The sequence below is a fragment of the Arvicola amphibius genome, chromosome 1 (genome assembly GCF_903992535.2).
Source record: "Arvicola amphibius chromosome 1, mArvAmp1.2, whole genome shotgun sequence".
Classification (NCBI taxonomy): Eukaryota; Metazoa; Chordata; class Mammalia; order Rodentia; family Cricetidae; genus Arvicola; species Arvicola amphibius.
In genome coordinates this window covers 154,421,640-154,447,850 of record NC_052047.1, presented here as the reverse complement: position 1 = coordinate 154,447,850, position 26,211 = coordinate 154,421,640, and the positions used below count along the sequence as shown (strand labels likewise).

The window sequence follows — 26,211 nt, the reverse complement described above, 5'->3', positions numbered from 1 at the left end:
AGAATGTACTAAAGTTGGGGCAGCTGGAAGAGTCGCCATAGAACACCATTCATTTATCGGCCACCTGCCAGTCTGAGATCTTGAGCAAGCTATGTCTTCTTTCCAAAGGCCATTCACTGCATATCTACATGAAAGAAATTATAATACCCACCTCATAGGAGTCCCTGAAGGTTCAAATGAGATTGTAGTATGAAGCAAATGGTTGCCACATAATTAATCCTAGTAATAGCAAATGTCACCATTATAACATCTCTATTTATCTACCTAAAAGCTCCCCCCACACACACATACACACTGGCCTGTTGCTCTCCTTTATTATTCTTCCACCTTACTGAAGAAAAGGGCAGATAAGAAAGAGTTGGAAACTGAATTCAAAAATCTGTATCATCTGAAAAATTCCCAGTTCTCTATCATTAAAACATGGCAATAGGCTATATTTTCATTTATGACCCTCAAAGAGACATCCTAATGGGTTGCAGAGATAGCTGAGTGATTAGAATTCTTGTTGCTCTTGCAAAAGACCCAAGTTCAGTTCCCAGCAATCACATGGTGGCTCACAACCATTAGCAATTATAGACCCAAGGGATTGGATGCCCTTCTTCTGACCTCCATGGGCACCGAACATGCATGTGATGCATATGCATATATGTAGGCAATGAAAAGTGAATTAAATATACATTTATATCTTTGTGTACACATAAAAAGTAAAATAAATAGTGTCTTTTAAAGAGATACCCAGAAGCTGATGAAAGATACTCCACAGGAAAATGAAGCACTTACCCTTGCAATTGGGCAGATATGTAAATCCCAGGATCTGGGCAGGATAGAGACAGGAGGTCTCTGAGGATCACTACCGCCAGTCTGGCCTATTGGTGATCCCCAGCCCAACAGGAACCTGTCTTAAGGAGGTGTATGGGGGCTCCTGAGGATGTACCTGACAGTACATAGAAGAGAGCCAGACAAACGAAAGTCCTCCAAAGCATGAGAGTGTGGAAGACACACTTAATGTGTCTCCCCACACACACACTGGATTTCTCTTGGCTTCATAAATATTTAAGAAGCTTGGGACTGAGTCTCAAATGTCTGCTGGTCCCTATCACCTGATAGAACCCCACCCTAAATTTTACACTATTACATATTTCCTTAAGCAAAGAAATTCTAGGAACAATTCACACTGCAAATCACCAGGATCTTAGGGTCCTGGTCCCTTACCCTATCACCTTTGGTCTCTAGAGGTAGTCCTGGCTGGACTGGAACTCTTAGACCAAGCTGACTTTGTACTCATAGAGCTCCACCTGCTTCTGCCTCCCAAGTGCTTAAACATGTGTGTCACCACATCTGGCATCAGGCTTTTCTTCATGAAATTGTCAAAGAAAAATGCACAAAACGTACAACCCTGACTGCCCATTTCACACCAGTGTCCTTTATTTCCCTATCTAGCTCTTGCAATTCACTCAAATTGTGGTCTTTATCTCTGTTAGAATCGGACAACACAGAAATCTAAACATCTGAGTCATTATAGCTCAGACTATGCCCGAAGAGTCAGGCATCCTGAACCCGGCCATACGTTTGTCTCGGTGACGTCCACGAACTCTATCTAAGCACACACTGTGACCTGAGTTTGTGTCCTAGGAAATAGTCCATTTCATCTGGATAGTACAAACATTTATAAATAAATATCAAGTTGAGCTCATTATTTTTTCATATAACTAGAAGTGTGATTTTACCTGTTCTATTGGAATATACTCATCAGATAAAATTATTCAGTTTTCAGCGTACAAGTGTGAAATATATTGCAGTCTCTGTAAATGTTCCCTCATCAAGCATCGTAATGATCAACGCCTCTGAGTACCCATAAAAAAGAAATATACAGTTATTTATGAAGTAAGTAACTTGATGAATATCAAAACCTGTAGCCCACTGCCTTCCTAGGTTCTGAGTAAATTATAATCTTAGGTGATGTCAGTTAAAATAGCTGACGCACAAGGACCATGCACATACGGCGTTAAAAAAAGAAACCTAGGGGCTGGAGAGATTGCTCATGGTTAAGAGCACTGCCTGCTCTTCCAAGGTCCTGAGTTCAATGTCCCAGTCAACCACATGGTGGCTTCCCAACCATCTGTAATGGGGTCTGGTGCCCTCTTCTGGACTGCAGACATACAGACAAGAATATTGTATACATAATAAATAAATATTTAAAAAAAAAAAAAAAAGAAAGAAAGAAACCTAGTGTGTGAATCTACATAACCCAGCTCAGAGGACTGCAGCCACAGAGCTCCTGTTTTCTTCTAGCACTAACACTTTCTGTTAGTTCCATTCCCAGCTGAATCTCAGGCAAAGTAACTTTTGACCAAGAGGGGGACCGTGGTCCTTGCCGTGGCTTGATGCAATATCTTCTTCCTAAAGCAAAGAAAATGGAAAACGGTCTCCCTTGCTTCCTTTGGAGAAAAGACCACATCCAAAAGAACACTGACGTGTGCGTGTGCGTGTTGCATGTGCTTGTGCGTGCATGCGTGCGTGCATGTGTGTGTGTGGTGTGTACAAAGTGACAGGAGAAAACTGCTGCCATCTTGATTCCCATGGCAGTTCCCACAGTACTGACCATACCTGCATGCGCATTGCTCCCCCAGTAATACTCCCTTTGTTGCTTCATGTAATGAGTTTTGTTGCTGAGGGACTAGGATGAGGACCCAGACACAACAAAGCAGAACCGAAGAGTCAGAACCTTGTGTTTCCCTGAAGTTACTCAACCGACTCATCCTATTCCCCAGCCACCCACACCACCTACACCCCAAATCTACCTTGCCTCCTACCCCCCCAACCCCAACACCCACATCCCCCATCCTAAAAGAAGATAGACTCAGCAGCCTGAGGCAGGCAGGCTTTGGTGTTATATGTAGAATTTCCCAGCAAACATACTTCTATGATTCAATTGGAATGCTGCACACTATTATGAGGTCAATTTCTCACTTGGCAATTAAACCAACAATGAATTTCTAAAACCTGTTATCTATTTACATTGGATTTTCTGAAAGTATATAGAATGTTGCAAGCAAAGCAAGACTCTTAAAGAAACAAAGAGAAGTGGTAGTTTTTCACCTTGAGGAAGATGGAAACTGTAATTTATCCAGCACAGAACAGAGGTAGCTGGGCCAAGAGAGCCATCCCACATCTCTCTCTGAAAGACTTTGAGGCAGCAGCTCCTGAAATTTGTTAGCGGAGTCTAATCAGCCTCTCGGTCAGGAATGGAGTTTAGGAACCTTGAGCTGTAGAAAAGAGCGGAGGTCTGCATTCCCGCCCAGCTCCCGGCCTCCTGGCTAGCTTATGCCCCGAAATAACAACACACAAATTGTATTCATTTAAACACTGCCTGGCCCGTTAGTTTCAGCCTCTTATTGGCTAATTCTCACATCTTGCTTTAACCAATATTTAGTAGTGTGTGTAGCACCACAAGGTGGTGATTTACCGGGAAAGATTCAGCATGTATGACCTGGTGGCTGGCTACATGGCGACTGTCCCAGAGAGGAGAGGCATGGCGATTGCATCACTGCCTTCTACCCAGCATCCTGTTCTGTTACTACTCCGCCTACCTAATTTTCTGTCCTATCAAAAGGCCAAGGCAGTTTCTTTATTAACCAATGAAAGTAACACATAGACACTCCTCCATCAATGAGCAAGAAGTTTTTATTGCACTGGGGAATCAAAACCCGAAGCCCTTGCCCATGCTAGGCAAGACTTAACCATGGGAGCCAAACCCTTAGTCCAAGGAAGGTATTGCAGTGACTCATTATCTGTGTGAGCGTGTGCCACCGATGATGAATAACCTCCGAAAGCTTCATGGTTCAGTGAGAGCAGGGGTGGCTTGCATGTTGGTGAGACAGCTCAGCTGGCAAAAGGCACTTGCCACCAAGGCTGGCAACCTGAGTTCAATCCTGCAGCCCCACATGATGGAAGGATGGAACTCTAACTACTACTGCAAGTTGTCCTCTGACCCTCCACGTGTGAGCTAGAGGCCCATGGACATGAACAGATACATACAATAAACAAGCAAATAAATAAATGTAAATTTTAAAAAGTAAGGTACTTTGGAAGTTGAAATAGAGAACCCTCAACATAAAGGACATCTTAGAACATGAACTCACCATAGACAGTGAGACAAACTTTGCTCGTGCGATGCTGGGGCAGAGGGGAGCTCTTAATTTACAGGTTCAGGTCCACAATGTTTGCTGGGATTGTTTCCCAATTCATGGTCTGCCATGGCTTCTAAGGTGGTTTTTATAATAGTTTCAAGAGCCCAGTTTTGGAAGGATCAGAAAATTATAGTTCTTTACCCATTCTTGCTCCAAGTAGGGTCACTATTCCTGTAATGGAACATCAGTACCAAAATAACTTGGAGAGGACAGGGTTTACGTGGCTTATGCTTCCACATCGCAGTTCATCATTGGAGGAAGTCATGAGAGGAACTCAAACAGGGCAGAATCCTGAAGGCAGGAGCTGACGCAAGAGGCCATGGAGGAGTGCTGTCTACTGCTTGGTCCTCTAGCTTGTTCAGCCTGGTTTCCTATAGAACCCAGGACCACCAGCCTAGGGTTGGCCCCACCTCTCATTTCCTGGGCCCTACCTCAGCAATCCCAGCTTTAATAATTGCCCTTCATCGTAGCCGGCGGTGGTGGCGCACGTCTTTAATCCCAGCACTCAGGAGGCAGAGGCAGACGGATCTCTTGAGTTCGAGGCCAGCCTGGTCTACAAGAGCTAGTTCCAGGACAGGGTCTAGAACTACAGGGAAACCCTGTCTCAAAAAAAAAAAAAAAAAAAAAATATTGCCTAGAGCCTGATCCTCTAGAGGCCCTTTCTCAGTTCAGGCTGCCTTCTCTCTGAGGAGTCTAGCCTGTGTCAAGGTGACATAAAACAAGCCAGCCCAGTTCCCTTACCCCTTTCCGTTTGCCTGTCTTTCAGTGTGTTGTGCAAATCCTATAGTCTGAGGATATCTTTCCAACTTCTGTTAAAACCAATCTTTAACTGCAGGCACTACCATCAGTTGTTTGCAAGGAAGCTCCTAACTGAAGCAGAGTCGCTCAGAACCCATTCTGGGCCTTTGCTGTTAAAATTGGCATGTGGTCGCTGCAGGGTTCTTTGTGAAGAAGTCGGTACAGACAACAGAGGCTGAATTTTGACACCAGTTGTCCCTACCCCTGCGGCTATCACCTCTGACATCTTCTGCTGAGTCACTGCCAGCCTTGCCTGTCCCCAGTGCAGGCTTCCAGCACCACAATCTCACCTGCACACTACTTTGATTCGATGTGCAAATAATCTTCCCAGACCTTTCTTTAACAGCAGTATCGTGAGTGGAGGGAATGGTTAACATTCCAAAGAGTTTTGGCTGTGGTTAAGAGCATTTGACTTTGAAATAAGATGGATCTTGACTGGAGAAAAGCTTGTGAAGGCTTTGAGACATTGATCAACTAGTTATCTTCCACACACCTGCTTTCTCAACTATAAAACCAGTATAAAACATCAAGGTAGCTGGGTGGTGGTGGCACCACCTTTAAATCCCAGCACTCAGGAGGCAGAAGCAGGAGGATCTGTGTGAGTTCGAGGCCATCCTGATCTACAAGAGCTAGTTTCAGAACAGGCTCCAAAGCTACAGAGAAACCCTGCCTCAAAAAACCAAATAAATAAATAAATAGATGTATAAAGATGACAGGAATGATGCAGGCTGTGTAAGAGATGAAGTGGCCGCACAACCAATGTTAGAATGGCTCCGGAGCTAGAAAATATATCTGCAGTTTGCAGCACTTGCTCTTGCAGAGAACCCAGGTTTGATCCCAGCATGCACACAGTGGCTCACAACCATATGTAACTACAGTTTCAGGAGATCTGATGCCCTCTTCTGGCCTCTTGGAAAAGGCACATGTGTACACGTAGTACGTATACATACAATCAAAACACTCATGCATATAATTCTAACAAATGTTTTCATGTCATAAATGTTCACTAAAAGAATAGCAAAAAGAAAAATTAACTAAACAGAATTCTTCCAGTGGGTATGTACTCTGATATTTTGGGGTATTTAGCTTAGCTTGATCTCTGAGCAAACACAACACACAAAAAAAGCACAAGTGTCTGGTGGTGGTGCAAGCTTTTTAAGTTCAAGGCCAACCTTGTCTACAAAATGAGTTGGGGGGGAGATGATGCAGATGACTGGCCAGTGGTACTGCAACACCTTTAATCCCAGCACTTGAGAGGCAGAGGCAAGCGTTTCTCAAGTTCAGACAGCCAGAACTAAAAGAAATACATTACAGAGGAAATAGTTACATGTTTACGAATTTTTTTGTGAGACAAGGTCTCACTGTGCAACTCCTGGCTGGTCTGGAACTTACAGAGATCCTCCTAATTCCTGTACCCCAAGTGCTACATGCTTATTAATTTTAAGTTTTCCTGAAATAGGATCCACTTACATATTAGAAAACTGTACTTACATACTCAGTTCAATAAACCAAAAAAAATTTTAAAAATGAAAAAATTAACAAAAAGAAACTTTACACAAAATTGAAAATGTCTTGTAACGCGCACCAGGTTCCTAAGACAAAACATTATCAACACCTTAGGAGCCTCCTTCAAGCTCCTTTCAATTGTGCCTACATTAATAAAACGGAGAATGTTTACTCTTCGGTGCATAGGCTATTTAGGAAAGGCAGACTCTGAGAAATGCACCTACAGTGTTACAAGACAATGGGATTGCCCTTTGCTGCTGTCCAGTGCTGTGTAAATCTAATGCTATCTTCTCCAGTTACCAGCGGGTGGTTCTGTGTCCTTTGCTGGCTTGAGGAGTTGTAAAGAGTGTTGCTGTGAACACTTTGCAGATACCTCTTGGTAGACATGAAAATATATCCCTACTAAATATAGCATGTAACGATATATATCACGTATGTGTATAACAGGCAGGCTTATATAATTAAGCAGTAAAGTGGGCTATACCAATCTCACACGCCACTTACATTGTATAAGGGTTCCAGCAATCCCAAACCTCTACCTTCTCCTTGATATTTTTCATCTGCTTTACTATTGTTAAAATTTTTTCATCATTTCCTTTCCTCCTTTTTATTCTAGTCTTTCTGGGTGTGTGTGTGTGTGTGTACAATGGTCCTCTGTTGTAATTTAGTCTATGATTCCAAGCTAATATGAAGTTGAACTGGTGTTTGGGATATCCCCTATTATAAAGAGTTTATGTCTCTACATTGCATTACATTAGTGACAGAATCTACCTGCTTAGTGACTGAGTCAAAATTCCTGGTAATCTTTCAGGTAAAGCTGCATCTCTAAAATGCATGCAATCACAGAGCACACATTTCAAAAAGAATGTTTGCCAGGTATAGTGGTACACACCTTTAAACCCCGGCACTTGGTAGACAGAGGCAAGGCAGATCTCTAAATTCAAGGCCAGCACATTTGAGGACAAACCAGGGCTACACAGAGAAAGAACCCCTGCGAAGGAGAAGGCAGAGGAGAAGGAGAAGAATTATTTTCCCTCCTTAATTCCAAGCCAACATGCCACTGAAAGGAAATAGAATTTAGACAATGGTATATAGTCATTGTACTATTTGTCTTCCAGATATGCACTTGGAAAGGAAGTATGTGGTCCAATGGATCACGGAAATTAATACCTCAGTGAAAGAATTTAACTTCCTGGAGATTGCTCAATCCCAGAGCTGAGCTAGATCTTATCGGTCTTGCTTCTGGTGTAAGAGACAACTATCACAGGAAAGCCTCAGCACCATCACCATGATCTCTCACATCCCCATGAACTTCCTGCTCCACAGTCTGTTTATGACATCTGCTTTCCATCAATCACACTTCCGTCATCTGTGTGTCAGGGGAGAAAACCATCTCCTAAAATGGGCTGTCGCCCAGATACTCTTCTGGGTTTCTCCTGGCTTCCTCAAAAGAACCCTCAACTAGAGACGTACTTTCATGAACTGGTCTCCTAGCCCACCTCTATTCAGTTGTCCTTTGGCTTATTTGGTTATGCATTCTTTGATCTTCACTCCTGATACCAATAGAGCTCACAAGTTTCTAAAGAAAATATGATTAATTCTTGCAAAAATAAGAAAGCACTCTGAAAGCAATTTAATTCAGGAATATTTACAAAGGAAAAGGAGTGGAGGTGGTGGGAGAGTGTCTGCATCACACGGGGAAGTGTTTAGTTCCTGGACTTGAAGATCATGTCAAACCTCAGGAGTCTCAACTGGACATGAGCAATCTATCAAGTGAGGGACACTGTCTCAAAAGTAAGGTGGAGAGCAATCAAGGGAAGAGAAGACACCCAGTTTGCAACCTCCGGCCTCTACAAACCCATTAGCATGGGCACATGCACCAACACACACATGCATATACATTGGAACACACACATGCCTCTCACTCACTCACACACACACACACACACACACATAGGAAAAATATAAATAAATAATAGTTGACATGGGAAACTTTAAGAACAAAGGGAAATGTGTTTTCCAGTCTCTATGGTATCTCTGAATATGTAATAGATCAAGAAGAAAAAAGCAGACATGATGGAATATCCAAATAAGAAATTGTGTTCATTTTTTTCTAAGTTCCTATCTCTTACACACAGAATTGTTGACTCCCTCTGAGCCTATTAAGCAAAGATACCTGGGCTCTGGGTACAGGATCTATGAGGATTCGTGCCCTCCCTGCCTACATGAGGCAAGTCTCCAAGCCAAACACATCTTCTGGTGTACCTCTTTATAATAATTCCCAAAGAATTTCTCCCAAAAGAAAAAGTCTGGCCACTGAACTTCAAATAATCGTGCCCAACAATACTGTCTTTAGTCATTCTTCTATTAGTCCTGGGGCTGAGCGAGTGGCATGCAGGGGCAGGCATGCTACAGAGAAGCATGGTAAAGTCATGCAGAAGAGATCTTGGTGCTTTAAAGAGAGAAGATACTAACCCTCAGGTGCATGTCTTCCTTAAGGAGAAGAAATCCAAGACAAATTACCAAGGTCTAAGGTCAGTTATACAGCCGCCTCTACTTCTCAGGTGGGAATCAGAGTTTGAGGGTCTTTAATGGGGTGTCAGTATGAAGTCAAGCCCTAGGAGAGTATGTTTGTGTGTCTGATCATGTATCTGGGGACATGTGTCCATACACAACCAACTCTAAAATATTGCTGTGGATTAACTAGAAAGAGTTTGCATGTCGGTGATGCTTTCTGTAGGTGTGGGGTGGTAGCTGTTAATTCTAATGCCAGGACAGTGCAGAGAAGAATAATCTATTGTTCGCTATCAGCAGGACACAGGAAAGCTCAACGTATTAGCAAGATGTGGATGATGGAGTTGGGGGTTTTCCTCAAGTTAGGACTGTAACACTCAAAAGCCTACTTCATTAGAGTGTCATTTTCGTCAGGCACATTGGTAACAAGTACTTAGGGATTTCAAGTTTACTTGCCAAAAAAAAGAAAAGAAAGAAAGAAAGAAAAAAAGGAAAACTTCTTATACCCAGTTTCTTTATTCTGCTCCAATGTGGTACATACATCTCCGGAAGTTTCTGATTGATCCTACTGGTTTCCATTTCTTGTCTCCTGTCACTGAACATGGAGGCATGGGAACTTGTCAGATTGGGCTGGTGATTTTGATTCACTTTCAAGGCTGGTTTTCTTTACAGAACTTCAGGCTGTTGGTCCTGCTAACATTTTTGAAGGCATAAAACAAAAGCAAGAGTGGGTTTTGTTTGTTTGTTTTGGGGGGGGGGGGGTTGTTTTGTTTTGATTTTTTCTAGACAGGGGTTTCTCTGTGTAACCCCGGCTGTCCTAGAACAAGCTCCAATAGACCAGGCCGGGCCTCAAATTCAGAGATCCACCTGCCTCCGTCTCCCAAATCCTGGGATTAAAGCCATATGTCACCACTGCACGGCAAGAAAGCGTTTTTTAAATTTTTTTCCCCTAGTTCTCTTTCACGTGCAGTTATTTAGCTACACACATCCCACTGTCCAAGTTTTATCTGCTTCCCAAATCACCTACCTTCCACAGGTGGAGCCCCACGGCACAGCTAAGGTTTGCAATCTTTCCTGGTCCAATTCAGCCACCTGAACTGCCCCCAAAACACCCCAGCACAGAGGTCACAGGGAGGGTTCCATTCTGAAGACTTCCCATCAAACTCAAATGGAATTCCGAATAATGCAAATCCACAGGATGGTTAACTTTGTGGTGGGGGGAGGAGGAACCAAGCACTTCCCTCCCCCTCCAACCTCCAGTTCCTCCTCTGCAAGACTATTCAGGCTTAGTCTGTGCTCCCTCTCTTGCCTTTGGGTGGTTCTGGCTGTCAATGGGAACTCACAGGTCCCTCTGCCCTATAAGATGTTCTCACTGTGACTTTGATTCTAGTCTCAGAATTGCCTTTCATAAGACCTTATATCTCTGTCATACTATTTCTGTATTGATCTCTTCAGTACCAGCTTATAAGTCTGACCAAGTGAAGAACAAGAGTCATAATAGAAATCATTAAAATAAGCTGTTTTTTTTTAATATTTAACTTTTTATTGACTCTTTGAGAGTTTCACAACATGCACCCCAATTCTACTCACCGTCTGGTCCCCCGATATCCTCCCCTCATCCTGCCGCGCCCCACACACACCCAAAAGGAAATAAATCAAAGTAAGTAAGCAAGCAAACAAACAAATAAACAAAAAAAACAGAAAAATCTCTTTGCTTCTCCTTCTTTCCTGCCTCTCCACCATCTCTTCATTTGTCCTGGTGGCATTGGGGGGACTGTCACTTTGTCCCATCAGTTTTACTGACAATGTTCGTGCAACGAGTCACTGGTCGGCTCAAGTCTCTGGTTTTCTGGCACACCACCATCACTGGGTCCTCACCAGAACTCCTCTGGATATCCTGGGACTGATAGCCATCAATTGGAATCTTTCAGGTATCAGTCTACAGGACCAGTGCTCTTCAAACAGTTCCAGTAGGTCTTAGATGGGGGTAGGTGCTAAGATGGGGTCACCCAAGCCCAGCTATGGGCCTAAATGGCAGCCCAAGCTGGTCAGTCACAGAGCCCCGGGTGCCACCCACCTCAGAGAAGGGGTGGAGTCAGATCCTAGGGTTCGGTCCCTTTGGCCTGTGGTGAGGGGCCTGTGGGGGGGGAGCACACAAGGGTCAGCAAGAGGCAAGTCAGCTTTCCCAGGACCAGCGAAGGGTGGGCCGGCTCAGCATGGCCCTCCGATTTCATCTCGCATGGTTCCTAAGGGCCATCCTGAGGTACACAGGCCACAGACACCCACACAGACCCTAAGCTGTAGCTTGGACCACAGACTCAGACATGGCCCTCTGCAGCAGGCTTTCGGCCTAAATGACATCCCGACTCAGATAGACGAATGGCCACTCAGCTGGAATAGGTTCACTAGATACCACCAGGCCACAGGTTGTAACCATAACACTAGACCTCTATTGCCTTTAGTGGCAGACCTTGGGGACCCAGCCATGGTAGGGGTATGGACCCCAACAACATAGTCCTCAGCAGCATCTGGGTCTGGATGTCACCACTTGCCCCAGAGGCAGTCATTATAGCCCGGAGACAGACCAACATCGCCAGAGAACTCAGGCGTCTGTGCTGCCTTGAATGATAACAGGGGCATCAGACATAGCTGGGGCTTTGTTTTTGCTGTTGTTATTGTTTAAGTATAACTCTAGGGGTGCTTTAGATACTGCTAAATATAAATATAGGGAGAGAGCTAGAGGAGGGGCTGGGAGCTTAGCTCAGTGGTAGAGTTCTTGCCTAGCATGCTGAAGCCCTGAGATTAAACTGTAATACTGGAATAAATACAACGTCTTAAAGATTCATTTATTTATTATGTAGCCAATGTCACTGGTACGCCTGCTAGCCTGAAGAGGGCACCAGAGCTCATACAGATGGTTGTGGGCCACCATGTGAGCTCTTCACCACCCCTGAGCCACCTCTCTGGCCCCGAATAAACACACATGCTTGTGTCAGACTTAATCCTTAACCAACAACTTTTTCCTGAGAGGACAGTGGAAATATTCTTTAGTTTTTCTTTGCTTCTTGTCCTGGTAGTGTTTATGTATCTCTGCACATATATTCAAAACAATACTGTTGCATAGGTAATTGTTAGATAATCTAGCAAAGGGAATATGTCCATGGATACACAATATGGAAACCTCCTACAGTACTAATTTGTCAAAGATTCATTTGTCATAAACTTTGAGGATTTTTTTTCTTCAACTAAATTGTTTATGGCCACAGCACAGCATCTTGTATTGGCAGGAATAGAGAAGTAGATGTTTCTACCTCAAACAAAAGTCTAAGGATTCAACTAAGTTCCTATTCTCTTAGGGAGATAAAGATGGATTCCACCCAGGGAGCGGTTTGCCTACAGAATGTTTTGATCTAGGGTATAAATGCTAACTTTTCTTGTTCTACAACAAAATGTTTACCTGAAAATGTAGCCTGCAACCTTCAATGGGTAGTTCATTTCCTTATATCATGTTATGCATTTTTTTTTATTTTACTCCTACCTTTTGGGGTCAGGAGTATTTTAAAGCAATAGAAATTAAACCAGCGCAGTTTCAGAACTCACTTGGAACTCCTTCCCAGTGCTCTCCTGTGTTTTCTGTTTTATTATTTTCACTCGCATCTTTGTGCCTTTACTACTCTTCTAACCCCTATCCCCCACCACTGGTAGGTGGTATTTATGTTGAAGTTGGTCTCTGACACTATCAAACAGTGATGACATGGGTGGGCATCATTAAAATCCCATCACTTATACAAAAGACAGTGAATGTAGGGGCCCCAGGGACCACTCCGCCCTCTACATCTCAAGGAGGCCCTATGGCTGGGAGAGTGCTCCAGAGGGATGGAGGCCCTCCCCAGGAAGACCCGGCCCCAGAGGGCTTGGTTAGTGTTTGAGAAAGCAGGAGGAAGGGAGTGAGGTCCAAGAGGACAACTTGGGGGCCCACACAAGAGGGCCCCCCGGAGACCCCTCAGCTTGAGGATTTTTATAACAACTAACCTCATTCTACAAATAAATTCTATTATATATAAGTTTTATGCAACCTGTTTCTTTCAACTAGGTTGTCATGAAGCCTTTCTCTACCACCCATTTGTAGAGAAGCCTGGATCTTTTCAAACAGCACTCGTGATACCTGGTTGAATAGACTTTTCCAACGATGTTTTAAGCAGTACCCCATAGTTAGATATTTTCTACTGCAGTTATCATATCATAGATAAGAGTGAGAAAAACACCCTTGTGTTTTGAAATTTTTTTACTTGTTCTCAATGTCTGTCTCTGGGCACCAAGAATTGGAATACTTCAGTCCAAAAGCAGGAAGCTAATTCTCATGAGAAGAAATCAGGTGGGCCAGAAACCTCTGGGCCTAAGGAATATTCCCAGGAGGGATTTCAGAGTCCTCAGAAATTCTCCTCAGTGAATACGGTTGCTGCTTGAGGCCCAGTCAAGGCCAGTGAGAAACAAGACTCTATTTCAATGCTAACAGCCCCTGACCGTGTACAAAGACCTGAAGTAAAGTGTGATCCCAGAACAAGGACCCCTTGACTAGAGACACATTCTCATGAACTCTTCACCTGGCGCACCTCTATTAAACCATTCTCTTTGTTTATTTAGTCATACATGTTGGTTGCCTCTCCTTGTACCAACACTTCTGTGATATTTGGCAATGTTTCATGACAATTTGTCCTGTTGCTATGTCTAGGACGGTACTGAAGAGATGGGCTCAGCAGTAGGATGTCTTTATGCCTGAATTCAGCCTACAGTAGGATCAGAGACCGCAGCCACTGATAAACGTTCAATATAATAAATATAATAACTCATCACACTTGGCTGCACTTCACCTTTATTTTTTATTTCCTCTGTTTTCAGATAGAGAAATACAGAAACACTGCACGACTGAAAATGATTAGACAGCTAGAAATCAGCACACCATCTCATAAGTTTCATTCATGAACTGTAATGAAATTCTTGATCTCAGTGGGTTTGGTGGTTTTGTTTTGTTTTGTTTTGTTTTAACTAATTACCAGTCAGCCATCAAGTTCACTGTCAGGAACAACCTGGCCGTTGAGTTATGACCAATTAAAGGCTAAGTGCTGGTAAGAGTCCTGGGCAGAATACTGCCCTGCCTTCTCACTGGAACTGAGGACAACACATGAAAACATTCAATAGTAAAGCCCAAGGCTAGTAGGGCTCTAGGGGCAAGTTAATGTGGCTTATGGGCTATAAACCCTTAGCTCCCTGTGGTCACTAGTGCACAAATTCCACAAATGAGACACTAAGACTCCAGGGTCCATGCGCCTTTAAACATGGGCCATTGCCCCACATTAATCCTTCAGTCCTCGGGGTGCGCATCAAAGCTCACGTGTCCCAAGCTGTCATCTTTGCTCTCTACTATATTATTCTCTATCACAGTTTAACTTACATGAAAAAGACATTCTTATGCACTATCTAAATGGTGTGTGTAGTCCAGTGTCAATAGGTCTTGTAAAGCTGAACCATTTTATAAACTAAAAATGTCTACAAGCAATGAAATTTTGCTGAATTGTTGATAGATTAGCAAATATTAAAGGGTGAAAACCTAGGGAGTGAGAGTTTGCAGGGTCTCAGCCTTAAAGGAGACTACTAAGCAGGGAAAACCAGCATCAATAGTTTCAGTGCTGATGGGAAGCAGTCCAGTAAAAATCCAGATTGTTCAGTGGGTAGAGGAGGATCAGAGAGCAGCCTCGGGGAAGTACAGACTATGTGAGCACAGGGAGTATAAAAGCACATGAACAATGAAGGGAATCAAACCCAGGGCCAGCAAGGTGGCTCAGTAAGTACAGCACTTACCACTAAATTTGATAATGTAATACCCAGGACCTACACGGTGGAAGAAGAGAACTGTCTTGCATAGGTGGTCCTCTGCCCTCCAGGAGTGGTCTGTGGCACACCATGACACACACATACACACACTCAGTAAATGTAATAAATTTTTTATACCAAAATAACACTCAAAGCACAGTCCACATTTCTTTTGTTTTCTGATATTGTGCTTTTCCGTAACAAAATTATTTCCTCCCCAGGTAACAGAAGAAGTAGAGGAAACATGAGCCAATGGAACAGAGAAATTACAGCAGGGTGAAAGAATTTGTTTTTGAAGGACTGACCCAGTCCCAGGATCTGAGTTTGATCTTGTTTCTCTTCTTGTTCTTGGTATACACAGCAACTGTGCTGGGCAACCTCCTCATCATGGTCACTGTGACCTGGGAGTCCCGCCTCCACACACCTATGTACTTCCTGCTCCGCAACCTCTCTGTCTTAGACATCTGTTTCTCCTCCATCACTGCTCCTAAGGTCTTAGTGGACCTTCTCTCAAGAAGGAAGACCATCTCCTTCAATGGCTGCTTCACTCAGATGTTTTTCTTCCACCTGCTTGGTGGGGCAGACATTTTTTCTCTCTCTGTGATGGCATTTGATCGTTACATGGCCATCTCCAAGCCCCTGCACTATGTGACCATCATGAGTAAGGGGCGGTGCACAGCCCTCATTGTGGCTTCCTGGGTGGGGGGTTTTGTTCACTCCATTGTGCAGATTTCTCTCTTGCTCCCACTACCCTTCTGTGGACCAAATGTTGTTGATGGTTTCTACTGTGATGTCCCACAGGTTCTCAAGCTTGCCTGCACCAACACCTTCACCCTTGAGGTCTTAATGATTTCTAACAATGGCTTGATCTCTACCCTCTGGTTTGTCTTTCTGCTGGTGTCCTACACAGTCATCTTGGCAATGCTGAGGTCACACACAGGAGAGGGCAGGAGGAAAGCCATCTCCACCTGCACCTCCCACATCACTGTGGTCACCCTGCATTTTGTGCCCTGCATCTATGTCTATGCCCGGCCGTTCACTGCCCTCCCCATGGACAGAGCTGTGTCCATCACCTTCACTGTCATCATCCCTGTCCTCAACCCAATGATCTACACCCTGAGGAACCAGGAGATGAAGTCAGCCATGAGAAGACTCAGAAAAAGACTCTGATGTTCTGAAAATAAATAGACGCTGTAAGTCTCCAATTAAAAAAATCAGAACTTAAAGACAGAAGACCCGAATCAATAGACCATGGTGAGACTAGTATTTATCTTTATTGTACAGTGGAGTGATGTGGGGAGTCCTCCTGTATATGTGCTGCTTTTATTGGTTAATGAGGGAAAAAAAAAGCTGCTTTCAGCCAATGGCTTAACAAAATATAGCCAGGCTGGAAGAGATATAGAGACAGAGAGTGGGCGGAGTTGGAGAAGCCATGGAGCCACCAGAGGAGAAAAAGGTGAGCTACCAGCCAGAACCTTGCTGGAAGGCCACAAACCTCATGGTAAAATATAAAATAATAGAAATGGGTTAAGATAGAAGAGTTAGTCAGAAATACGCTTAAGCTATTGGCCAAACAGTATTGCAAATAATATAGTTTCTGAGTGGTTATTTCAGGGCTGAGCAGCCAGGAACAAACAAGCAGCCTCCAACTACAGTGGAATCCTCAAAAGCTAGATAGAGACAATTATCTCTCTAGGTGAGGTTGATGACAACATAGAGCCTTAGACATAATTCTTGTCCATTCTTGAGCTGGAGAGTGGGCTCAGCAGTTGAAAGCCTTGCTGTTCCTGCAGAGGATCTGAGTTCAAGTCCTGGTTCTCATATCAGGTATCTGACAACACCCACAATTCCGATTCTAGAGAATCTGGCATTTCTGGCATCTGACAGAACCAGACATACACATGCACATAATTAACAATAAAATTAGATGTCAACTCTTAGGAACTCAAATGCTTATAAGACTCAGACGCCTTAGGTCTTATTGGGGGGTGGGGGGTTGTTCCAGGGTTACTGTTTTTTGTTTGGTTTATTTATTTATGTTTTTGTAATGCTAAAAATTGAACTTGTGAGATTTTTCTTTCCATATCAAAGGTGACTAACCCACCAAGGGCCAATATTCTGTAAACCTCCCCATCTGTGAAACCCCTGTGTCTGTCCTGGCACTATCCCTGAGACTTTCCTATCACATCCTTCCCCTTGATTATGAATTAGCCAATCACATCAGAGTATGTAGTAACATTTCCACCAATGAGATGAGACACAGCCACCACAATTAGCATAAAAGCCAACGGAATTCCCCACCCCAGTGTGACTGCTTGCTCTGTTTGCTTATGGCAAATTTAGGGCTCGAGAGGTGGCTCACTGCAGCTAAGGGTTATGGTGCATGCATTTTACAAAAAAGAAATCACCTTGCTGGGTTACTGTCACTTAGTGTGTGTGTGTGTGTGTGTGTGTGTGTGTATGTGTGTGTGTGTGTGTGTGTGTGTGTGTGTGTGATCAAGAATACTTTTTTCCAGCGGACCCATGGCCTCACACATGCTAGACAAGTACTCTGTCACACAGGTTATCTGCGGCCATCTCTTGACTCTGAATTGTGGTTACACAATGTATTGTCCAGGCAATAATGAGTAAAATGACCTTTCATGGTCCCGGAGTAAAGTTAATAAAGTGCAGCCACTTCTCATGTGGAACTAGCTTTCCTTTGGAAGATTCCTCTCCATTTTCCTAAGAAAGCTTCCAAACTTCCTCTTCAAAAGACAAATAAGAATTCAGATTTCATCAGAGGCACTGAGCTGACTGACTCGGAGATAGTACAGATTTTATTATCCCTGCTACCTCAGACACAGGTGTGGAATCTAAAGCAAACTCATAAAAATGGTGGGAGGCCGGGTAAGAGAAGTGAAGAGAAAAAGAAAAGAGAAGGAAAGAAGAAAACAAACTCTTCTCTGTTGCAGTGTCGTCCCCGAAAGGCGCCTGGTTGCCCTCACCTGACCAGACAGCACACGCTGTGAGGTGTCTGGTGCTCATAAGGTATATCACTTTACAGCCATTCGATTCTCACCAGTCTTCCAGGGAGAAAAGAATCCCACCCTGCCCACATCTCCTGAGTGTGCCTGAGGTACCTGTGCACAAGAGAGCAGACCAGCTTTAAAACCCTCCTCTCTGGAGGCCCCGCGGCTCTGCCGTAGGGCTTGGGTTCAATTCCCAACACCTACACAGCAGCACAGAACCCTGGCTAACTCTTATCCACTGTCCACATCGCCAGCTCAGCCTATTGTCCGTGTTGCTCTCTGTGTCTTTAGCTCCTTCTCCTTCATGTAAAGAGAGAGAGAACAAGATTTAATTCTAACGCCAGGCATGCTGGTTCTTGCCTTTGATCTCAGCACTCAAAGGGCAGAGGCAACTGGATCTCTAATGAATTCCAGGCCAGCTTGGTCTACATAGTGAATTTGAGGCTCTCCAAGACTGCATAGTGAGACCTTGTTTCAAAACACACACACACATACACACACACAAAATTAATTCTAGCAACATCGTCTGTCAGTTACGTAGCTAATTGGTTTTGTTTTTAAATGTATTAATTTTATTTATATGAGTATTCTGACCACATGTATATGTGTAGCATGTTGTGCTTGGTGCCTGTGGAGGTCAGGGCATCAGGATCCCCTGGAACTGGAGATGGTTATGTGTAGCACAAATAATAAAACCCCAGAGACAGATACAGGGATTCAAGTTGAAGATCAGAGTGCAAAGCTAGCCACACAAATAAACCATACAGGACAGGCAATGGTGGCACACACCTTTAAACCCAGCAAACACACTAGTTAGCTATCGAGGCCGGGCAGTGGTGGTGCACACCTTTAATACCAGTAGAATTAATAGGAGAGAGGAATATAAGGTGGGATGAAACAGGAACTCGCTCTCTTTCAGTCTGAAGAGTCCATAGAGGTAAGAGCTCTCAAGTGGCTTGTCTGCTTTGCTTTTCTGATCTTCAGCTTGAACCCCAATACCTGTCTCTGGGTTTTTATTATTCATGCTATATCTATGAGTCACCCTGTGGGTACTGGGAATTGAACTCAGACTCTACAAAAGCTGTAAGTGCAGCAGGCATGGTGACCCATGCTTGCTCTCAGCAATCAAGAGACAAAGGGAGGCAGATCTCTGTGAATTTCCAGAGCTAGTTCCAGGACAGCCAGAGCTATTCAGAGAGAGACCCTGTCTCAGGGGAAAAAAGTGTACTTAACCACTGAGCCATCTCTCCAACCCCTCCAAGTCCTTTTGAGAGACATTTAAGAACACGAGTTGTGGGTTATTTTTTAATTATTAAATTAGTTGCTTTTCAACCACTGTGACAAAAATACCACAGCCAAAACAATTTAAAGAAGAAAGAGTTTATTTTGGTCTTCTGGCTCCTGAGGAATAAGAGTTGAGAAGCAAAGGCAGCCACCAGGCATCTTGGCTGGAACAGCCAAGAGCTCACATCTCAGGCCCCAATCAGGAAACAGGCAGAGCAAACTGGGGATGGTGAGACTCCAAAGTTTACTTCTACTGGTGTATTTCTCCAGCAAGGCCATACCTCCTAAGCCTCCCCAAACACTGTCACCCCTGGGGACCAGGCAGCTAAAGGCCCAAGAATTTGGGAAGACATCTCATTCAAGCCACCACAATTACTATTCTTTGGCAATTTCATACATGAATATAACATATCTTTATCATAGATGCACTCTTTATTATCTCTACCCCATCCCACTCACCACTTCTTCACAGCACATGCTCTTCTTGGATATCTCCTTCCCTCCCTCTCTCTTCTTCTCTCTCCCCCACAATTCAATTAGTGTTGTTTGCATGAACATGGATGGGGGTGTTTACATACTGGTGCATGGGTAAATAACCATTGGCTACACCACTGAAGAAAATTACACACCCACTCTAGGTAGCCATTAACTGCCAAAGGGTTCTCAGGGAAGGGTGGGGGCCTCTCAAGCCCCTCCCCTATTGCTATGGTTTAAATGAGAATGGCCCCTGTAGGTTCATAGGCTTGAATACTTGGTTTCCAGTTAGTGGAATTCTTTGGGAAGGATTAGGAGAAGTGGCCCCGGAGGAGCTGTGGTACTGGGGGTGGAATTTGAGGTTTCAAAAGATGTGCTCCATTTTCAGTGTTCTCTCTCTGTCTCTCCCTCTCTCTCTCCCTCACTCCCTTCCTCCCTCCCTCCTCCCTACTTGAGGATCAAGATGTGAGTTCTCAACTGTTCCTGTCACCATGCCCTTACTCCACCACCATGGACTCAAATTCAAGCCTTGCTTTTATACATTGCTTCGGCCATGGTGTCTTGTGGCAGCAACAGAAAAGCAGTTAATGCACCCGCTCATAATGGGACGTGGAAGGGGTAGAGAGGAGAAAAAAGACGCCACATGTGAAATGAGCCATCGACAATTATGACTTCACTGACTGGCACAGTTTTAGTGCTTGTCCTGCTCGCCAACCTGCCTCTGAGCTTTTGGCTCAGGTATGACTTCTCTTGATAAGTTGTATATCAAAAAGAATATAAAATTACGCTGGGTGGGGGCTGGAAAGATGGCTCAGAGGTTAAGAGCATTGCCTGCTCTTCCAAAGGTCCTGAGTTCAATTCCCAGCAACCACATGGTGGCTCACAACCATCTGTAATGAGGTCTGGTGCCCTCTTCTGGCATGCAGTCATACACAGAGAGAGAATATTGTATACATAATAAATAAATAAATAAATAAATATTTTTAAAAATATGCTGGGTGGTGGTGGTGCACACCTTTAATCCCAGCACTGGGGAGGAGAAGCAGGCAGATCTCTGTGAGTTTGAGCCAGCCTTGTCTACAGAGTGAGTTCCAGGACAAGCTCCAAAGCTACACAGAGAAACCCTGTCTCAAAAAAAAATGTAAAAATAGATAACGCTCAAGGTTACAGTTTCTTTAGCAGGGGTAAATGATGCCTTTGATGTCAGTGTCTACAGAGGTACAATTTATATACAAGAAAATCTACTCTTTGATGTATATAGAACTCAATAAATTCCAAAAGATATATCATCAAAACATAGACTGGTCCCATCAGTTCAACATCTTTCCCCATGCCATCTTTGCAGTGAATACTTTCTCCCTCACCACCCTCTTCACACACAGACCAGATGCTGGAAAACTTTATGAACAAATATGAAGACAAATGTGATTATTGTCACAGCAGAGCAGACAGGGAAACTGTGAACCAAGTAAACACAGATAGGAGACTGTAGCCAAGGAGCAGAATTGAGGGAGGGTATTCATGGGCACAGTTACTGGGAGGAGACATTAAAGGTCAGGGCATTCTGACTGAGAGGAGTAAAATTGTCAGCGTAGCATAGTCTGGAGTCATCTAGTGGGCAAACCTCCGGGATGTCTGTGAAGGAGTTTCTAGATGCGTGGGAAAGAATCACCCTAACTGTGGATATCAGCACTCTGTGAGCTGGGATCCCAGAGTGAATAAATGGAGAAAGAGCGCTAACCACCAACATTCATTGGAAATGGAGCCAACAGTTTGACACTCCTGCCACCCTAATGCCCCTACCATGACAGACCCTTAAACTGTGAGCCAAGACAAACTTTTTCTTCCATAAACTGCTTTCGTCAGGTGTTTGTGACCGCAACAAAACAAGTAACTAATGCAGTGACTCTACAGGATTGTTGCCGATGGCAGGCCAGGATGCTCAGATATAAAATGTGGGCGGATTGGAGTGGGACAGAAGGCTCGGTGATTGAGAATGCTAGCGGCTCTTTCAAAGGTTCCCGGTATCCACATCAAGTGACTCATAACCTCCTGTAATTCCAGCTCCAAGGGATCTGACACCCTCTTCTGGCCTCCATAGGAACTGCACACAACTGGGCCATGGGGTGGGAGTATTGCACATGAATCAAATTAACAGGATTCTTGCTAGTACTGATCTATTTGTTTATAGGAGCTGGACAGTGTGAAGACCACGTGTCTTAGGTACTTTTCTATTGCTGTGAAGAGACACCATGACCAAGGAAACTTATAAAAGACAGCATTTAATTTGAGACTCATAGCTCCAGTGGGTTAGAGTCCATGATCATCATGGCAGGGAGAATGGCAGCAGGTAAGATGGAGCTACTCATACTGCAGCAGTAGCTGATAGCATACATGTTGGGACAACAACCAGGAGGCAGAAAGAGAGCTAACTGGAAATGGCATGGGTTTTTGAAACCTTAAAGCCTACCTTATGGAGGACACACCGCCTCCAACAAGGCCATGTTTCGTAATCCTTCCCAAACAGTTTCACTGGGGACCAAGCTTTCAAACATAGGAGCCTGTGGGCCCCATGGTTATAGAATAGTCTTTCTGTACACTGTGAAGATGTATCTTTGCCAAGGCACCTTCTGGTTGGTTTATTGCAATCAGATTGCATCTGATGTCAAGATGCAAGAGAGGTAAAAAGCCATGAAGCAAAACATAGATCAACATAAATATGTTAATTTAAGTTATAAAAGCTAGTGGGACAAGCTATAGGCCAAGCTTTCATAATTAATAAGTCTCCAAGTCATTATTTATGCACTGTTGGCCCAAAGAAAAATCTAACTACATTTGATGCCCAACATGAGCCATATAAATCCACATACAGCCTGAGAAAACTGGGGAGAAAAAAAACCTTCCAAAGTAGGCTCAATGCTTGCAGCATACACAAGATGACTTTTTTAAGAGGCCCTGCTACCAAGCACTTGAATGAGGTTTATGAGCAGTCAGAAACACACTGCTCGGTGGCAAGAGACTAGATAGAAGCCTACCAGAGCTGGGGTAGATAGACAGGCTCCAGGCCAGGACCCACAGGCATGAGGTTCCACTCTCATTGACCTAAAGGGGGCAGGAGCCAACTGCCAACACCATGTGCCAGCACCACAAGCTAAGCTATGCCATGCAGTGCCTGTCAGGTCAAGATTTGTCTCATGTGGCCAGAGAACACTACAGATGCTCAGTAAAGACAGATCCAGATGGGAAAAAAAACTCTAAACAGAGTATAGTGTGTTGAAAAAAAATGTGCATAGGTTTAAAAAAAAGAAAAGAAAATGGATATTGACAATCATAGAGAAAAATAAATTGTACATAAATAACAAAATACAGTCTTCAAAGAGATAAGCCACATAAAATGGAAAATACACAGAGTCTGAATCCTATATGGTGTCTTGTTGACTTTAAATTTTTTGATTGTTGATGAGTGAAGGACAGCTTCTGAGAGACATGGGATTTAAGAGGGACTGCTGAATTACACCAGCCTAGATACTTTAGGAATGCCTTAACTTTAAAATGGAAGTCAAAACATGGATTGATTTGATCAAAGAGGTGCTGCTTTTGTTTCCACAGAAAATAAAAGATTGTGGGTTTCCTTCAAAGTTAATAGAGATCAAGTTTGATCAGGGGACATCCCCTGCAAATCCTGGCTACAGACATAAAAATAAGCCCAAAAGCTACAATACAGGTGACATATATTTTATCTGCTCAAACATAAAACAAAAAAAAAAATAATCTTCGTCTGGCTTGTGTACAACATACAGTCCATACTTGTATTGATACAGATATGTATGTTGTCTTTGAAAGTTTGTGTGTTTTCAGAGCTAGGGGATCAGACAGCAGTGAAAATGGGTGGCCCAGGTGATCCAGCCTCTCAGAGCTTCTCTGCTTTAGTTTCCTTAGAGTTCTGCATCCACAACAGCTTCAAGGCTGTTGGCTGAAATGGTCCAGCATCACAGACTGTTCTAACCAGGACTACAAATAAGCCTTGTGCTTTCCCATTGCACAGACGCTGGGCAACAAATGTTACGGCTAGTTTTCCCATGACTTGACCATTATCTCAGTGTTCTCGGGTTCTGTAAAGATGCTGTCACCCACAAGCAATAGGAAGAAGTCTAGAGAACACAATGCCCACATTTCCAAGAGGTGAGATGGGTGAATTTTTGGTCGATTGGTGGGTTATTGATGTTTGTCATCATTTAGGGGATGGGTTACAAATTGTTACTGGTCATGGTTATGGAGAAAGCTAAACAAGGGAGATTAGATTCAAGGGTCTCTTTCTGAAGGGAAAAAGGGGATAATGTATAGAAATGATGAGGTAAAAGAGTGGATTGTTGAGTTTGTTTTTGAACAAGCACTAGTGTCAAATATTTTACATTGGTTTGGATTTTTGTATACTGATACAAATTTAAGGTTATTTTTTGTTATACTATATGTTTCTATTCTTGTTTAAGATACTGTGCCTATCACTGCTCATTTAAAAATGAGATGTAAAGATTTAGTCCTTGAGAAGGAGAGCAAGGAAAGAGATATCTTGATTGAGGAAACCATTGTGGGGCTAATAAAAATATGGCAGTAGAGAAATTCCCAGGAATCCACAAGGATGACCCCAGCTAAGGCTCTAAACAATAGTAGATAAGGTGCCTGAACTTGCCTTCTACTGTAATCAGACTGATGACTTTCTTAATTGTCATCATAGAAATTTCATTCAGCAACTGATGAAAGCAGATACAGAGATCCACAGCTAAGCACTGGGCCAAGCTCCAGGAGTCCAGTCAAAGAGAGGGAGGAGTGATAACATGAGCAAAATGGTCAAGCCCATGATGGGGACACCCACAGAAACACCTGACCTGAGCTCGTGGGAGCTCACCGACTCCAGACTGGTAGCGGGAGAACCTGCATAGGACCAAAGCAGACTCTCTGAATGTAGTGGACAGTTGGGTGGCTGGTACAGTCTGTGGGACCACTGGCAGTGGGACCAAGATTTATCCCTAGTGCTTGAACTTGCTTTTTGGAGCCCATTCCTTTTGGAGGGACACCTTGCTCAGCCTAGATATAGTGGGGAGGGCCTTGGTACTGCCTCAAAGTGATGTGCCAGACTTTGTTGACTCCCTGGGGGAAGCCTTACCCTCTCTTAGAAGTGGATAGGGGTGGGGTGAGGAGAAGATGGGGAGAGGAGGGGAGGGAGAGGGAACTGGGATTGGTATGTAAAATGAGAAAAAAATATTTTAAGAAACAAATAAACAAAAAAACAGAAGAAAGTTGCAAAAAAAGTTTTAATCCTTGAAAGCTATTTAGGATAATAAAGAAATACAGGTTAATAATCATCTATAACAATCAAACTTACAGTCACATTAGGAATCTTTTCAAAGTCAAACAGAGACATATTTTAGAAAGACGGGTTGTCTTCAAACACTTCAGAAACCTAAAGAATACGGTATTTAAAATGTTTTAATAACGTAAGACTTTTTCATGACAGTGAGATACATCTGCTCCCGGCAGCACCACTCTGCTTCATAAACGGATGATGGGCATCAAAGAACGTCCATGTGGAGTTTGATTTCATTTGTGACAAGGTTAGCCACTGGACAAAGAAACTGCCTTTGTCTCAACTACTGGCAGAATGTTGTCTGAACTGGACAATCAGGACACAAAAAAAAAGGACAACCTGCAGAACTTTGCCAATACAACATAGGATAGTCCTTCAAAATCTAGGTGCAGGAAAGATGTCAGGAGGACATGGAGAGAACAGGAGGTGCAAGATAGAGAGAGGTAAAAACCACCAAAGCAAATGTAGATTAATTATAAATTGGTTAATTTAAGTTATAGAGCTAGTGGGACAAGCTGAAGCTGCAGGACAATCTTTTTTATACTAATAATAAGTCTTCTATCATAGTTTGTGAGATGGCAGCTCAAAGAAAAATCCACCAACCAGCCCCATTCTCATTCAAACTACCACCTCTATTGCTCACCCTGAAAGGTCTCTAAGGGACAAGAGGGTCTTTTCCCGACTCCAGTCTCTGAGGGCCCTGGCTACCCCTTAGGTTGTTATTGAATCTTTGTTTTCCTTCCCTTTCTTCTCTTTTCATGGAATCCTCCAAAGGGACAAGAGACTTCACATTTTTCATGTACACAAAGTACAGTTTTTTTAATATATAAATTTTTGTGTACTATTTAACAACTTTTTGCCTGACCAATATCCAAGATTTTCTTAATACCTGGTAGCTTCCAGTTTTACTGAAGGTGTGAAGAATAAGAAAATAAAAATGTAGGTTCCAGAAATAGAATAGTAGAAATAAAGAAATATAAAGTTGTAAACCTAGGAGAATGAGAACAGACTGTCAGCAGCTTTCTCAGTAACTTGAGGATTAACTATTAACATGGGTTATTTTGCTTTACAACCCTTAGCTCTATTTATAAGGCCAAAGCATCTCTCTGCAAACTGAGAGCTAGCCTACAGATATGAGCTGAGTCAACTTTTAGGAGATCGATATATGACCTCCGGGTTATGCATTATCCCTGCTATG

General features: G+C 43.4%; 1 protein-coding gene across 1 annotated transcript; it reads left to right on the top strand.

Annotated features, from left to right (window-relative positions):
• The first annotated feature begins 15,131 nt into the window (after positions 1-15,131).
• On the top strand, positions 15,132-16,049 carry LOC119824853 (olfactory receptor 4D9). The gene has a single exon (XM_038345391.1). It carries the CDS (start codon positions 15,132-15,134, stop codon positions 16,047-16,049), a length of 918 nt encoding a protein of 305 aa, XP_038201319.1.
• The last annotated feature ends 10,162 nt before the right edge of the window (positions 16,050-26,211 follow it).